At 34.3% G+C, this 15,069-nt stretch overlaps 1 protein-coding gene across 1 annotated transcript in view; it reads left to right on the plus strand.

The window, feature by feature from the left end:
* The window catches only part of LOC126824851 (pre-rRNA 2'-O-ribose RNA methyltransferase FTSJ3), a 31,811-nt gene that overhangs the window by 1,984 nt on the left and 14,758 nt on the right, over positions 1–15,069 (plus strand). The window contains exons 4-17 of the mRNA XM_050554247.2: positions 143–242; positions 1,116–1,428; positions 2,426–2,534; positions 2,859–2,959; positions 3,750–3,821; positions 4,196–4,282; positions 4,759–4,894; positions 5,465–5,661; positions 6,098–6,188; positions 9,102–9,195; positions 9,619–9,906; positions 10,563–10,656; positions 12,141–12,225; positions 12,721–12,813. Coding sequence (XP_050410204.1) covers positions 143–242; positions 1,116–1,428; positions 2,426–2,534; positions 2,859–2,959; positions 3,750–3,821; positions 4,196–4,282; positions 4,759–4,894; positions 5,465–5,661; positions 6,098–6,188; positions 9,102–9,195; positions 9,619–9,906; positions 10,563–10,656; positions 12,141–12,225; positions 12,721–12,813 — 1,860 coding nt within the window. The remainder of the gene's footprint in view (positions 1–142; positions 243–1,115; positions 1,429–2,425; positions 2,535–2,858; positions 2,960–3,749; positions 3,822–4,195; positions 4,283–4,758; positions 4,895–5,464; positions 5,662–6,097; positions 6,189–9,101; positions 9,196–9,618; positions 9,907–10,562; positions 10,657–12,140; positions 12,226–12,720; positions 12,814–15,069) is intronic.

The following is a 15,069-nucleotide window of genomic DNA, read 5'->3' on the forward strand; positions in this document are numbered from 1 at the left end:
TTATTAGTCTATACAATATATTTCATCTCTATGATTTTGAATACCTTTATACATATTACTTGTAAGAGTTGAGACGTTTGATATATGAATCTATCTTATAAATAGTTTAATTATATTCTATGCTTGTTTATTAATTTTGCAGACACTAAGAAAAGAGTTACATACATGGAAAGCTGATTGTGTGTTGAACGATGGTGCCCCAAATTTAGGAAAAAGCTGGCTGCATGATGCTTTTCAGCAAGGTATTGAGTTCTGTTTTGCAAATAACAAAAAATGTATTTTGAACATAAACATGACTAGAGAATTGTGTATTAGAAGCAAAGTTCTCTGCATTTTTACCTGACACAACATAATATGAATTTGAGCTTTTAGCATACCATATTTTAATCATGTCTGCATGTGTGTTGCTTGCATGCAAACAGTCTGCCGTCTTTATTAGTCCAGTTGGAGCAGAGCAGCAGGACGTTAAACCTCATTTCATTTCATTTACAACCAGTCAGGTTGTGCATGCAGCTAGTCATACAGAGTTTTTTTTAAAGGATTGATAGGTTTGGTTACAGAGACAACCTATCATTGAAACAGGTTCCACTTGTATATTCATATTCATACACCTTTTGCAGTTTAAGTAGGTGTCCAATGATCGTAAAGATTCACTCCAGAAACAATTGTAAAATTTGAACAAAAATTCAATGAGAAGTGCTATCACATGCTCTACAAAGAATAAACACACTTGTATCTTGTTTTCCACCTATCTATTTAATGGAATTCCCTGGAAGGTGGCAGCATAGTGATTAGCAAGCTAGATCTATAACCACACAATTATACTTTCGTTCTCACTCTAGTTGTGTGTCAGATCCTTGTGTCCCCGAATGTAACACATTATCCCTGTATTCTAGTCTAGCCAACTGTAATGGGTACCCGTAGGATAGTGCAAGGTAAAATTAATGTAGCACATGATACAGAAAAATAAATGGCACAATATGCTTTGCGTTTTGAGTAATGTAATACAAGCCATTGAGTAACTCACAGGGCCAGACAAACATTACTGTTTTCATGTCGAGTGTAATGTCAGTGATAAAACTTGACATGCAGTTAATAATTTCTTTTCTTTTCAGTTTCATTAACACTACATGCTGTTAAATTAGCAACAGAATTTCTTCGAAAAGGAGGATGGTTTGTAACAAAAGTGTTCCGTTCTAAAGACTACAACTCTTTAATGTGGGTTTTTCAACAATTATTTGCACATGTTCATGCTACCAAACCACAAGCCTCTCGAACAGAATCGGCTGAAATATTTGTTGTATGTCAAGGATATTTAGCCCCTGACAAACTGGATCCTAAATTCTTTGATGCTAAATATGTTTTTAAGGAAGTAGAAGAAGAGAAAAAAGCAAGCCTTGATTTAATTCACCCAGAAAAAAAGAAAAGGTAAAAACATTGTTATTTTGTTGTGTTTAAATATTAATCATTCATTTATATCATACATTTTGCTTCAAAATTACCGTCTTCATTAGCCCAATTGGTGCCAAAAAGTAGGACATTAAACCCCATTTCATTTCATTTAAATTATTAGGCCACAAAAAAAAATATCCTGGATCTCAGATACCAACGTGTCAATAATTGTTCAGATTTCCCACGATCAAGGGAAGTGACTCTATTGATAAAAGGAAATGAACACTAGACTCGGATATCAAGTACGTAATCGTGGGAAACACTATTAACAATCACGAATGGCACTGGATAATCAAATGTTAATTTATTAGTCACAAAGATGGCGACACTTTTGTTATCATCTGCTACTATCAGAATGCCTTGTCTTTCCCAAGAGACTGTGCGGGTAGATTGAGGCCGCAGACTTAATTTAAAAGAGCTAAATCTCTGTTCTTTGGCACCTAGAAGTGGACATACACAAGCCGTGATATAATTTTAGTCCTTCTGCTTATAGAAATATAGACTAGAATATGAGCAGAAGGACTAAAATGTCGTCATAGATTTTTTCTTGGCGGAAAGTTTCGACTACTTACGGAGAACGGCGGAAATCTACCTGTTGAAATTTACCTGTGGCAGGTAACGTTGACATTCGGAATTTTCTTATAGTTATTGAAAGGATATGTTGACATGATTCCTTGCATTATTTAAAATATTTATGAATCTTTTCTGGTGACCTTTAAGAGTTGAATAAATATTAGATTTATAATAATTTTGTGTGTTTCTTAAAAATAATAAACAAGCTAGATTTTGAAAAAATAAAAAACAAAAAAGTAAAAACCGCCCTCCCGCATCAATTTTTTTAATAGAATTGCCTGAGAACCAGAATATTTTTTTTGTGTGGCCTTACTCGTCCTTATTTTTGATCAATTACATCATTTCACCAATCAATTTTTGAAGGCCATATCATTTGCTAATTTATTAATTTTCGTTGCAGAAATCGTGAAGGATATCGTGATGGAGACTATACACTATTTCACACTTTAAAAGTTTCAGAATTCTTTGAAGCTGAAAATTATTTGGAACGATTAGCTGATGCCTCTGAGGTAATTTCTAACAAGTTTCCACTTCTATTGAATCGATTTGATAATTTGATTGGTCTGTCTTCAGTTTGTTTTTTCATGGTAACATTTAATATTACATAAAACATAAATTGTGGGCCCAATATTACAGATTAAAAGTCAAATATAGATTTTTAGGCTAAGCCCAGGAAAAAACAGTCTTACCAAAAAGCTTATAGGTCCAAAATTATTCGAATTGAAAAATATCCTTCTGTAGCTTTACTTCTCAATAATGTTGGCGTCTGACACATTTATAGTGATTATAGTTTATACAATTCATACCCTAAATCTTATATCGTATTATTTTAGTTAGTTTTAGATGACGCAAGAATAGCAAAACATATACTGACAACAGATGAGCTGAAGGAATGTCTGAAAGATATTAAAGTTCTAGGTAAAAAAGATATAAAGTAAGTGAATAGCACATTCTCAATTCATTTAGTTTTGAAAAAATGTCGTGTATAACATTAAAATGCTGTGTGTGTATGTTTTAAGAAAATTAAGTGTACGGTGCCTGCAAATATGCTTTCAACATTTGATAGCAGAATCAGTTCCAGAATACTTAAATAATTCCAAAAAGTTGAAGAAAATTATTGAGTCAAAAATAGATTTTTCAATTTCATTGGATTAAACATGTTTTTGTGGATTGACAATCTGTCTTTGTTGAACATTTTATGTACATATTCACTGTTGAGATATAGCTGATGTTGTGATCCATAATTTAAACTGATAAATAAGCAAATGCACTTAAATACTTCATTTGATGTAAATCAAAGAAGTTTATCACCAATGATGGGTAAATAAATGGAGGATCACGGTGGCTAAGTGGGTAAGACTCTGGCTCTCTAGCCTGGAGGTCGGGTGTTTGATCCCTGCATTGGCCGAGAAAGTTCATCCAGATTTTCCGGCGGGGTTCCCCCTTGTCAGTTATGCAGGAAAGAGGGCCTGACAAGAACAGCTGTCTAGTCATTCAGATAGGACGAAAAACCAAGGTCTTGTGTACACATTGGCATGCACGTAAAAGATCCCTTGACAGTTGGAATTTGATATAAGAGTAGGCCGTAGTGCCGCTGTCCGGGCAAAATTTCCCTCATAGCACACTGTATTCCCGTCTTCATTAACCCAGTTTAGGAGCAGAACAGTAGGACGTTAAACTCTGTTTCATTTCATTTCGGTAAATAAATGATTTGTATATTACAGAAATATTATAACATGGAGAAAAAAAATTAAGAAAGAATTTGAAGATGAACTCAAGCCAGAGGAAGAAAAAATGTAAGAATAATGCTTCTAGTACTGGTACTTTATTCCTAATTAGGAACTACAATGTATTTAGAGAATTTTGCAGTTTGAGTTAATTAGAGAACATGTGTCAGCTTCTGAATTGCATTATTTAATGCTTGAACTGAATACTGCTTAAAATCTAGCAAGTCTGAGAATGTTTTGTCTATAATAATATACAGGCCTAGATATACATAAGGCACCTGTCACAGACTTTGTCCATTACAAATTATCACACATGAATTAATATAGGTTAGACAAGAATTAATGTCATTACTTGAAAGTTACCCTACTACATAAATAGAAATAAAATGCCTTGTATAGGAATGTAAAGCGCTTTATACAATTTCTTTACTAATTGTTTATAGAGTCGAAGTAGAAGAAGAAAATGAAGAAGAAGCAGCTCAAGCCATGATAGCTGCTTGTAAAGATGAAGAGCGCCGGAAAGTAAAAAGGTAAGAAGATATTAAAATATATTCCACCCTGTACATAACTTCTATCTTTACATGCTTGGGAGAAAGTTTATCTGAATTTTCCGGCATGGTTTTATAGATGGAACAAAAAAAAACATGGTCCCACGTACATATTGGCATGCACATATAAAAATAACCTTGACAAAAGTAGGCTGTAATGCATCTGTCTGTACAAAGTTTCCCTAGTCGATGTAGAAAAGTACGATGTTAAACCCCATTTCATTTCATCATTCTCTGTTGTTAACAAATATATAACCATAACATTTACAAGACAGTAAATTCCATTTCTTCTCTTTCCTTTTATTCTTAGTATTATCCTACCTTATAACGGAAAGCTATCAGAATTTATAAATGGATAGCAACACTTTAAATAAAATATTGAAATGTCTATGGTGGTTTACATGCAAATACTTAAAATCAGAAAAGGATGGAGAATTAAACTCAAACATTTCTTTCAGAAAATTAAAGAAAATTAGAGAACAAAAAACCAAATTAAGACAAAAGATGGATTCCAAAATGGTTTTGCCATCTGATAAAATGAATCTTGCTACTGACGATAATTATTTTAAATTAGATAAAGTCAAGTCAAAAAATGTAAGTATTTTCTAATCACTATTACTTAGACCCTCTCTTTTACTCCCATGCTTTTCCTTTCATATTTAATGTTTTCCGACGTGGTTTCCCCTTGTCAGTGGTGGTGAACGGAGGGCCTGACAAGGACAGCTGTCTAGTCCTTCGGATGAGACGAAAAACCGAGGTCCCGTGTATATATTGGAATGCACGTAAAAGATCCCCTGGCAGTTGGAATTCGATATAAGAGTAGGCGATAGTGCCGCTGCCCGGGCAAAATTTCCCTCATAGCACACTGTATGGCGTATGCCCGTCTTCATTAGCCCAGTATAGGAGCAGAACAGTAGGACGTTAAACCCCATTTCATTTCATATTTAATGGATCTACGTAGTTTAGTAGTTTCCTCCCTTTTAACTGCTCATTCTGTCTTCAGTCTCATATTGTAAACAGCAGTTGAATAGTTACAATTGAGATGTATTAAGCCCTATTGTTGGGTATTCAGATTATAGCCACAATATGATACATGGTGTCACAAAACAATATTGTACAAAATTATTGAATTGTTTATAAATAGCTTCCTTTTTTAATTTTCAGCAATTACGAGATATAGATTTAGATGCGGAAGATTTAGATAGTGATGATGGAGATGAGGATGAAATGAGGAAGAAAGATAAATATTTACATTATGAAAGAGAAGATAAAAGTTACCTTGATTCTGATTCAGATGAACTAGAATTTGAAGAAGAACCAAATTTTTCAGATCAATCTGATAATGATGAAGTTGTAGATAGGTACGTCAATATCTTAATGGTACTAAGTGTGAATGACTATAAATATAATGTAATATATAGCTTTTACAACAGGAGTTAAATGTAAAATATATATATAAAAAAAAAAAAAAAAGTCTGATCATTCTTTCAAAGCTGGTTAACTTTTAAATGGATGCCTTTTTAAAGAAAATCTGTATGTTTTGTTTTCTTTACATCTGTCAATCAGATGACTTGCTCTCCATATATTTGATTATCTTTTGTTATAGTAGGAAAAGTCCACATACTGGAGAATTACTCTTGAGGAACAGACATGAAACAAAGTTTAGAATTAAGAGAAACTGTAATAGTAACTACCTGATATAAATACTTCAAATTGACTAATATTTCACTCAAACTATCAATTTGTTATGTTAGGTTATACTTTAAGTTGATTTTCCAATATATCATTTTTTTAAAGAAATGAGGAGGAAGAAGAAAATCCATTAGTTGTTGAACTGGAACCAGCCCATGTTGTTGTATCTCAGAAAACACAGAGTTGGTTTAGTAAGGTAATTCTACGTTACATACAAATTTCATTGTACTTTACTCACAATACATGGAGTCGCGGCGGCTCAGTGAGTAAGACGCTGGCTCGCTAACCAGGAGATCTAGTGTTCGCTCCAGGTGTTGGTCAAGAAATCCCTGTGTACATATTAGCATGCATGTGAAAGAACCCTTGACAGTTGGAATTCAATGTAAGAGTGGGCCGTAGCACTGCTGTCAGGGCAAAATTTCCCTCATAGCACACTGTATGGCGATGCTCAGCTTCATTAGCCCAGTAGGTGCAGATAAGTCAGACATTAAACGTGCTGATGCTATTTCGCCCATATATTCTGGACATGTCCTACTCTATTTTCCGACCATAGATATGCTCAATCAGACATAAAGATATGGCGAATATTCAAAATTCCAAAACTGTTGAGTGTATAACTACTACTCATTCTGATTATCGTTGATAATGGGCTAGATGGATTAGGTAATGAAATGATCAAAGTATTTATCATGTTATACCATCTATACACCTACCTTGATTAACTATGGGTCGCCTGTCCAACCTCGTGGGTTTTCTTCGGGTCCTCCGGTTTCCTCCCACAGCTAAAGACCCCTATGTGCAAGCGAATTATTGAAATAAAATTAAACCAAATGTTAGTCCCAAAATGACCTAGTTTGTGTCGAGTGGACGTTAAACCCCATTTCTCTCTCTCTCTCTCTCTCTCTCTTGATTAACTACTTAATCTGCCTTGATTTGCTGACTGTTTTACATTCAGCGAAAACAAAATATTCCGTACATATACGCAAAATGTATCCATACGACTCGCTGCCTATCATTAGCTATTAAACTTTTAACTTATTTTTTGTAATGGAACTACATCTTTTAAGATTCCATATAGCAATTCCCATTTACTGTAGCACTTTTCTGCAATCTCGATGTCACACGGAAATCATCGCTTACCATATAAAGAAGAAAATGATGTTTCTACATCACAAACTATTCTTATTTTGGACGTTTTGCTTTAATATGCTACCGTATAAACGAAATTTGGAGGAATATTACTGGCATGAATTTGAACCAAGTACGGATCGGAACGCTTTCTTTCTATTGTATTATGAAAACACATAATTTTGTAGGACTATTACTCACTGACATCTGACATACATTTGAATACCATACAGGAATAAGATATGAAAAATAGCAAATTGCACCTATTTTTATTACATACAAATTTGAATATTTTGTTGACATAATTTTTGGTTGTGATCTGAATCTGTCTGCTTAAATAATGATTGGAATATAGTGCCGTCTCCCTTGTCTGTGTGTATGTGAGTCTGTATGTGTATGTGTGTCTCTGTGTCTCCTATAGGCTGAAATTCTTAACTGATTGTCTTGAAACATTACATACTTATTCCTTATACTATAAGGACCGCTCCTATTGTTTTTTGTGCATTGCCACGCCCACTTTTTGTGTTTGTTTGATGAATGGATTATCTTGGAATTTGGTATTCCATACCCTAAGGACAGCAGCTATTGATTTTGGTGCATGATCCGTCCTGCTTGGGCGGTGCCACACACACTTTTTGTTAATATTTTGTCTGTAAATAATCTACAGGTTGCAATTATTAATAGATTTGGATCCATTTCGGCATGATTCATCATAGGGTTGTACCTATTTATATTGTTCCACATGTAACCCCCAGGGACCGAGCCACGCCCAATTTTTGTGTTTATCATCTACAGACTGCAATTCTGAATGGATCATCTTGGAATTTTGCATATTTATTCCTTATAGTTATAATGTAAGGACAACAATTATTTATTTTGGTGCATCTCTTGACTCCCATGAATGTGGATGTATATTGCAGGGGTAGCGATGCTCTTGTTTGTTTAGCTGATTTAATACCTTTGTTTAACTATTGTTTAACTATCGTTTTAACATTTTGCTTAAACTTGAACTTGTTGCCTGTTTATTTATGAACTTGTTATTGTGAATACTGACAAATATGATCAAAACAAGAACCCTAGTGTGGACATTGTTGACATTCCCAAATCAGTGAATTGTTTTAATATACAGTAGAACTTGCTCGGGCGTGCACTCCTAATCAGCGAACACTTGCTTCAACGAGCACCAAAAAATTCCCCCCCAAGCAATTTTTAAGTAATTTAACCCCTACTAAACACGCACCTGTTCAACGCGTGCAACAGGCATCTATATTAGCCCCAGATCATGCTATTTCATCCACATATCATAGTGAATCTCGGAGAATCACGTTCTCGCTTGAGCGAACGAGACTGAACTGTCACTAATCTTGACACGATTTACTCGCTTGGCTTGAACTAACTATTACTAATTAACAAGTTTACTCACACCCCAAGCTTATAATTTTAACCATTAATCAATATTCTATTCATATCCAAGCCAATCATGATATATAAGAAAGAGTCTGAATTGATAAGACATTGTTTATCAATATGTCTAATATTACTACACCTCGTAAAGTTCTTACATCTATTCGAAAAGTTTTGACACTTGAAGAACGTGTCAAAGTGATACAGTTATCAAAAGACAGTGACAATATAGAACTTTTGGACGCTATGATGAAAGTAAAAGAAATATTGGGGGGGGCAGAGATCCAGTATTACTAAACAAACATGTATACGCGACTACTTTGAATTCACAACTACATAAAACATGTATACACGACTACTTTGAATTCACAACTAGATAAAAATTACATGTATTGTTATTGTTATACTACATGAATAAAAAAATATATGCAATCTATATCTTTATTTTTTGAGGTAGGGGTTGGGGCAATATTGGATACCTCTAGTCAAAGAGCACCTCCATTAAGCAAGCATTTTTAAATTTCCCTTGGGTGCTTGCTTAATACAAGTTCTACTGTATAATGTGTTTATATTGAAGGAATCATTTGCTGATATTGGTGAAGAAGATGAGGAAGACGAAGAATTAGACAAGATGGTATCAGATTATAAAAAGAAAGGTGGAACTATATTAGGTATAATATTCTTATTACAATATGATTTTCTTTACTGATCGTTGAACAATGAAACTCATTGGCATCTATTAATGTTTAGTCAACTGTGTAACAGAAAAAAGGGGCAAATTTGGCTCAGTGAGTATGCTGGCTTAAAGCCACGAGATCCCCGGTTTGATTCTGGTTTCACATTATCAGTAGTGTAGGATATAGGGTCTGGCAAGATAAAGTATCTAATCATTTGGCAGGGAAGAAATGTGTAGGGCCACCTGGGTGGCGTGCACGTAAAAGAACCTTTGGTAGTTGGAATTGGATGAAAATTAGTTGAAAACACTACTGTCCAGGAAAAAGTTTGCCTCATAGCACACTACCCATCAATATTAGTCTGGTTGGTACAGAAAACTAGAACAATAAACACAATTTTATTTCATTTTAATTTTCTAGAAAATGGAACGAAGAGTGAAAAAAGGAAGAAAACAACAGAAAATGAAGATAAACCATCAAAGAAGAGAAAACAAGAAGATAGTAATATAGCTAATGATAGCGGTGTAGAAGATACTGATGAGTCAGACTCATCAGATGGAGATGATTCAGACTCAGATTCAGATTATGATGAAATGGAAATGAATCAGTTAACTTCAACTACAGCAGTAAATGGAGAGACTACAAAACAAACAAAGATAAAAAATAAAGCTGTAAAAAATGATGGTTTTGAAGTAGTTCCTGCTGAAGGTGATTATTGCTCTACATTTGGGGTATTAAGATACATCACCCTCCCAGTATTATACATATCTCAAAGTAATGCTCATGACAATATACAACTGCAATAGATTTTTGAGATTATAACATTTTTTTTTTCCATCTAAGCCAATATAAGATACCAATAGCTGTAAATGGCTAGATCACTTTTAAATTTAAAGTTGTTTATTTCACTGATTTGTTATGGGAGACAATCTGTCTTCATTGAAGAGAGAGAGAGAGAGAAAAATGGGGTTTAACGTCCACTCGACACAAACTAGGTCATTTCGGAACTAACATATGGTTTAATTTTATTTACATAATTCGCCAGTCGACTCAATGACAGACTTTATGATACAGCGCGCGCAAGCTAACCATTCAGCCATCCAACCCCCCCTGTCTTCATTGGAAGGTTTGTCTTTAGATAAAGCCAAAATTTGAAGAGAAGCAAAAGCATCTAGTAGTTTCAATGGGATGGAAAACCAGGCATTTAAAAGATCACTTAGTACTTGGAATTCGAAGAAGAGTATGTGGAAATGCTACAGCCCAAACAAAATTTTCTTCATAGCACACTGCGTCTTCTTTTGCCTGCTTGATACAGAAAAGTAGGATGTTAAATTAAACCCCATTTCATTTAATTGATATTCTAGATTTAAAGTTAGATGCTGTTGGGTTAGCCATTGGTGCTAAAATGGTTTCATCTCGTAAAAAGAAGAGAGATATTATTGATGATTCATATCATAGGTATGTACATATAGTATTTATTTAATGCTTGTAGGTTTCATTAGTGCATGATGTATATGTTAGTCACGTATGTGTATAATACCTTTTTTTTTTCATTTTATTTTTTTTTATCGCACTATGTAGCAGTGTTGGGATTTCAAAATTTTACTTGTCGGACATTTTACCGAAAATAAAGGGGCATAACTCTTATCGTTATTTAAGCAGACAAATTCATACCACAATTAAAAGTCACATGTCAAAATATTCAAATCCCGTACGTATTAAAAATAGGTGAACCTCGCTATTTTTCATATTTAATTCCCGTACAGTATTCAATTCATACCACAATTAAAAACCACATGTCAACAAAATATTCAAATCCTGTACGTAATAAAAATTGGTGACCTCGCTATTTTTCACACTTAATTCCCGTACGGCATTCAAATTTATGTCAGTAAATGTCCTACAAAATTAAGCATTTTCGTGATAACCATAATATTCCTTTAGAATTACGTGTCTTCGTTTATACGGCAGAAAATGAATGCAGAACTTCCGAAATAGTTAAATCACTTGTAAACAGGCATAGCTAACTTCAGCGAATAACACTCTTTGATAGTCACTACAGAGTGACAGGCATCATAGGCAACACAGCAGAATGATTGACGCCTACAAATACGTAAGAATTTCTGCTCATATAGCTATTGGTAGCCCCTCCCCTTTTTGTTATTTTGCTGGGTGCGTACTAGTCTCGGTCACCCAGAAACTCCTAGTCTTCAACATATTCGTAGAATATTTTTCTGGATAATAGAGACTAATAGCCTACGTGACTCATCACACGGCTTCATAGTAAGCACTGCCTAATAATATGTTAAGCAATATTCGTGCCGCGCTCGAGATCAAGGGAAAGTGCCACTGTGGATGAGAATTTCTATATGGATTCTTAAAAGACGTAAAAGATATCGTAGACAAAATGACTGTCCATTGATTTAGGGTGTTATTTACTCTTACGATATGTGACATCTATGATTAGTTTATTATAGATGATGTTGGCTCACATCAATGCGATTAAGATGCCCGACAAATGAGAAACCACGAGGTTTATAATCATTCTTATTGAATTGATGAATAGTCCGACAAAAGGAAAGCAATGACTTCTGTTTAAGATTAGATTGATGAATTGTCCGACAAAGGATTAAGTCAGTCAATCAAGGCAGATTAAGTAGTTAAATCAAGGTAGGTTTATACTATAGACGGTATAACACGATAAATACATTGATCACTTAATTACCTAATAAACCCAGCGTATTATCGACGATAATCGGGTTGAGTGGTAGTTATACACTCAGTAAACTATATTAAAAATTGTTCAGAGTAGAAAACGTGGAAACTTTACTAATGTAGCTGTGCCTTGTGTTACACTTTAACAAGTTATTTGTCTATAATAAAAACCATTAAAGAACTTAGCAATGTAGTTTTGAAATCAAAATTATTTTATATATTTATAGATACATGTTTGATGATGAAAATCTGCCATCTTGGTTTGTGGAAGATGAAGCTAAACATACAGAAAGACAACTACCAGTAACAAAGGTGAGTTATCGCTATTTAATACAAATAAAACAATCTTTATTTCACTTCATCAGATTTTCTACACTACATAAGATCTAACAGATAGCTGATCATTGTAAGTGCCATGGATTGATCAGAAAAGCTGTTTTCATTGGCTGTTAACAGTACACAATTAGAAGATGATGCAGTGATGAACCTATTAGATGTTCCATGTAAAATTGAGTGTGGTAAAGTAAAATAAAAATTGAGGGTAGTAAAATATGAAAAAAGAAAATATGACATAAGAGAGAATTGCTTTAAGTAGCAATTTCTATTCCTCCAACTTCATACATGTACTTGAGATTTCATAATATAGAGTCAAAGGAATATATTTTGATAAATGATTTAACAATGAGATTATAATTGTTGTAAGAATGGGCTTACAGTAGACCAAGAAATCCATTTATTGACATAGAGAAAATTTTTTTGCATATTTTCATATGATGTTTTAAACATGTTTTGTTTTATCTAAATCAGGCTGAAATTGAAGAATATAAACTCAAGATGAAGGCAATCGATGCCCAACCAATAAAAAAAGTTGCAGAAGCAAAAGCAAGGAAAAAGCGGAAGGTATGTAAACTGGTTCAAATTTATTTCAAGTAATGTTAAGTGATTTAATGTAAAGTGATTTAAGTGATAAAAAGAGTTATAATATAGTCAAAATATGTGTCTATAAAATACCACGAGATATCACGTGCATGGAAATTTACCTATTGCATCATTTGGCTTAATTTAACCAATCATATCGTTAATGGCACAGGTTCAGGGCCATGATCACACTTAGTTATGCATGATATTCATATGCCTATAAAAGAAACCTTGGGACTCTGTGAGACAGACTTCCATTAGATTCCAGAGAATTTCCATCTGAGTTCCTAGACAGCAGCTTGGGTCTAGAAGGGAAAAGATGTAACAGCTTCTATCAGCAGACTCGCCCAGCGAGCCTGGCTGGCTAGTGTTGAGAATGACTTTATTTTATTATGCCTGTATCCATGTATCCAGCTATGCTATATAAAATGTAAAAACGAACTGTTGCATTGTTATAACTACTGAGAAGACAAACGTCTTAAGAAAACAGGAAGAAGTAAATACACAGCGTGAAGCAGAAGCAAAGACAGCTAGAGACAAATTCTAGACGATCACAAGGCTACTAAGATATGTAGTAAGAAAAGATACATGGGTCGTACGACTCGTACGTAGGATTTGGCAGCCGGTTTTAGTACCTGTCCGCTCTCCACGTCAGACAGAAAGGCCCATGGTGCTACACAATTTGACTGAAATTTTCAACATATTCTCTTTATCTAATCTCCTATGATGCTCCTTTAAATTATATAGTATTTTCAAGTGTTTCAGTGAATTATATATTCAGAGATTATATTTTGTGCTTATTGTACCACTTGTATACAGATGACAACAAAACTTGTTGCCTATGATTGTGATATAATGTAAAAGTGATGTATTATGCTTGCAGAATAATTATTGTTGACAATAACCAGTGTTTGAGTGAAGGTTCTTTCTTCTGACCATCACAGTTACTACTAACCAGAAACTTCTGACATCTATTATCTGCGAGGGAATTTTGACATTATGCAAGAGCTAAATCTGACATTTTCAGTCAAATTGATCCACTCTGAACCAAGAATTTAGCGATTGAATTTGAGGCTTAGCCTTGATTATCATTTTAATACACCCACATGGAAATGTGGTCGTATATTGCCGTCGTCCCCGTTCGTCGGTCGGCCGGTCCGTCCGTCCGTCTGTCCATCGTCCACAATTTCTTGTGAACACTCTAGAGACTACATTTATCATCTGATTGTTTTGAAATTGATATATGTTGTTTGCATTAGTGAGATGAAGAAGCCTATTTAATTTCAATAACTTCCGTTATGGCCCTTGTTTCACTTTGTTGCACCTTGTGAACGCTCTAACGACAAAAGTTATCATCCGATCTGTTTGAAATTGATAGGCATCATTTAAATTAGTGAAACGAAGAAGCCTATTGAATTTCAGCAATTTCTGTTAATTACGCCGTGAGTTATAGCCCTTGTTTCACTTTGTTGTACCTTGTAAAAGTTATTATATGATCTATATGAAATTTATATGTATCATTTAAATTAGTAAAACGAACAAGCCTATTGAGTTTCAGCAAATTTCTGTTAATTACATCTAGAGTTATGGCCCTTGTTTAACTTTGTTGAATCTTGTGAACGCTTGAACGACAAAAGTTACCACCTAATCCGTATGAAATTCATATGCATCAATTAATTTAGTGAAATGAAGAATCCTATTGAATGTCAGCAATTTCCGTCAATTATGTCTAGAGTTATGGCCCTTGATGACCTGGCGCCTGGTACGTTCGGGCATTTTTATGCGCGAACTCTTAGGTTTTTTTTACTGGCATGCGCACAGGTACTATTTCTTTTTCTTTTAACAAGTACCCAAATCGGGGATTTCGTGCGGAGGTAGTTCGGAGGTAAACAGTCTGTGAAGTACAACACTTGCCACTCTACCTGTGTATCGCTAATTATAAACCGAATGTGTGAAGACAGTTCATACATATCACTCAAAAATTTTTCAGTACAAACTCAGTTGATTCACGCTCGATTTGCTACTAAACAAACCCATTGGTTTATTTTCTCAACAGTGTGACCCAAAGTGACCGCGGATTTATTGACCTTGTATGAACTTATCCATAGCTATATCCTTACACCGAGAGAAATTATCTAGTCTCGGTGAAAAGAACCATGGTCATCTGGTAGAAAATTACTTTTGTATTTTTTGGAACGGAAAACAGTGTTTTTAGAAGCAAACTAACCTGCCGCACAT

The sequence above is a fragment of the Patella vulgata genome, chromosome 6 (assembly GCF_932274485.2).
Source record: "Patella vulgata chromosome 6, xgPatVulg1.2, whole genome shotgun sequence".
NCBI classification, from domain to species: Eukaryota; Metazoa; Mollusca; class Gastropoda; family Patellidae; genus Patella; species Patella vulgata.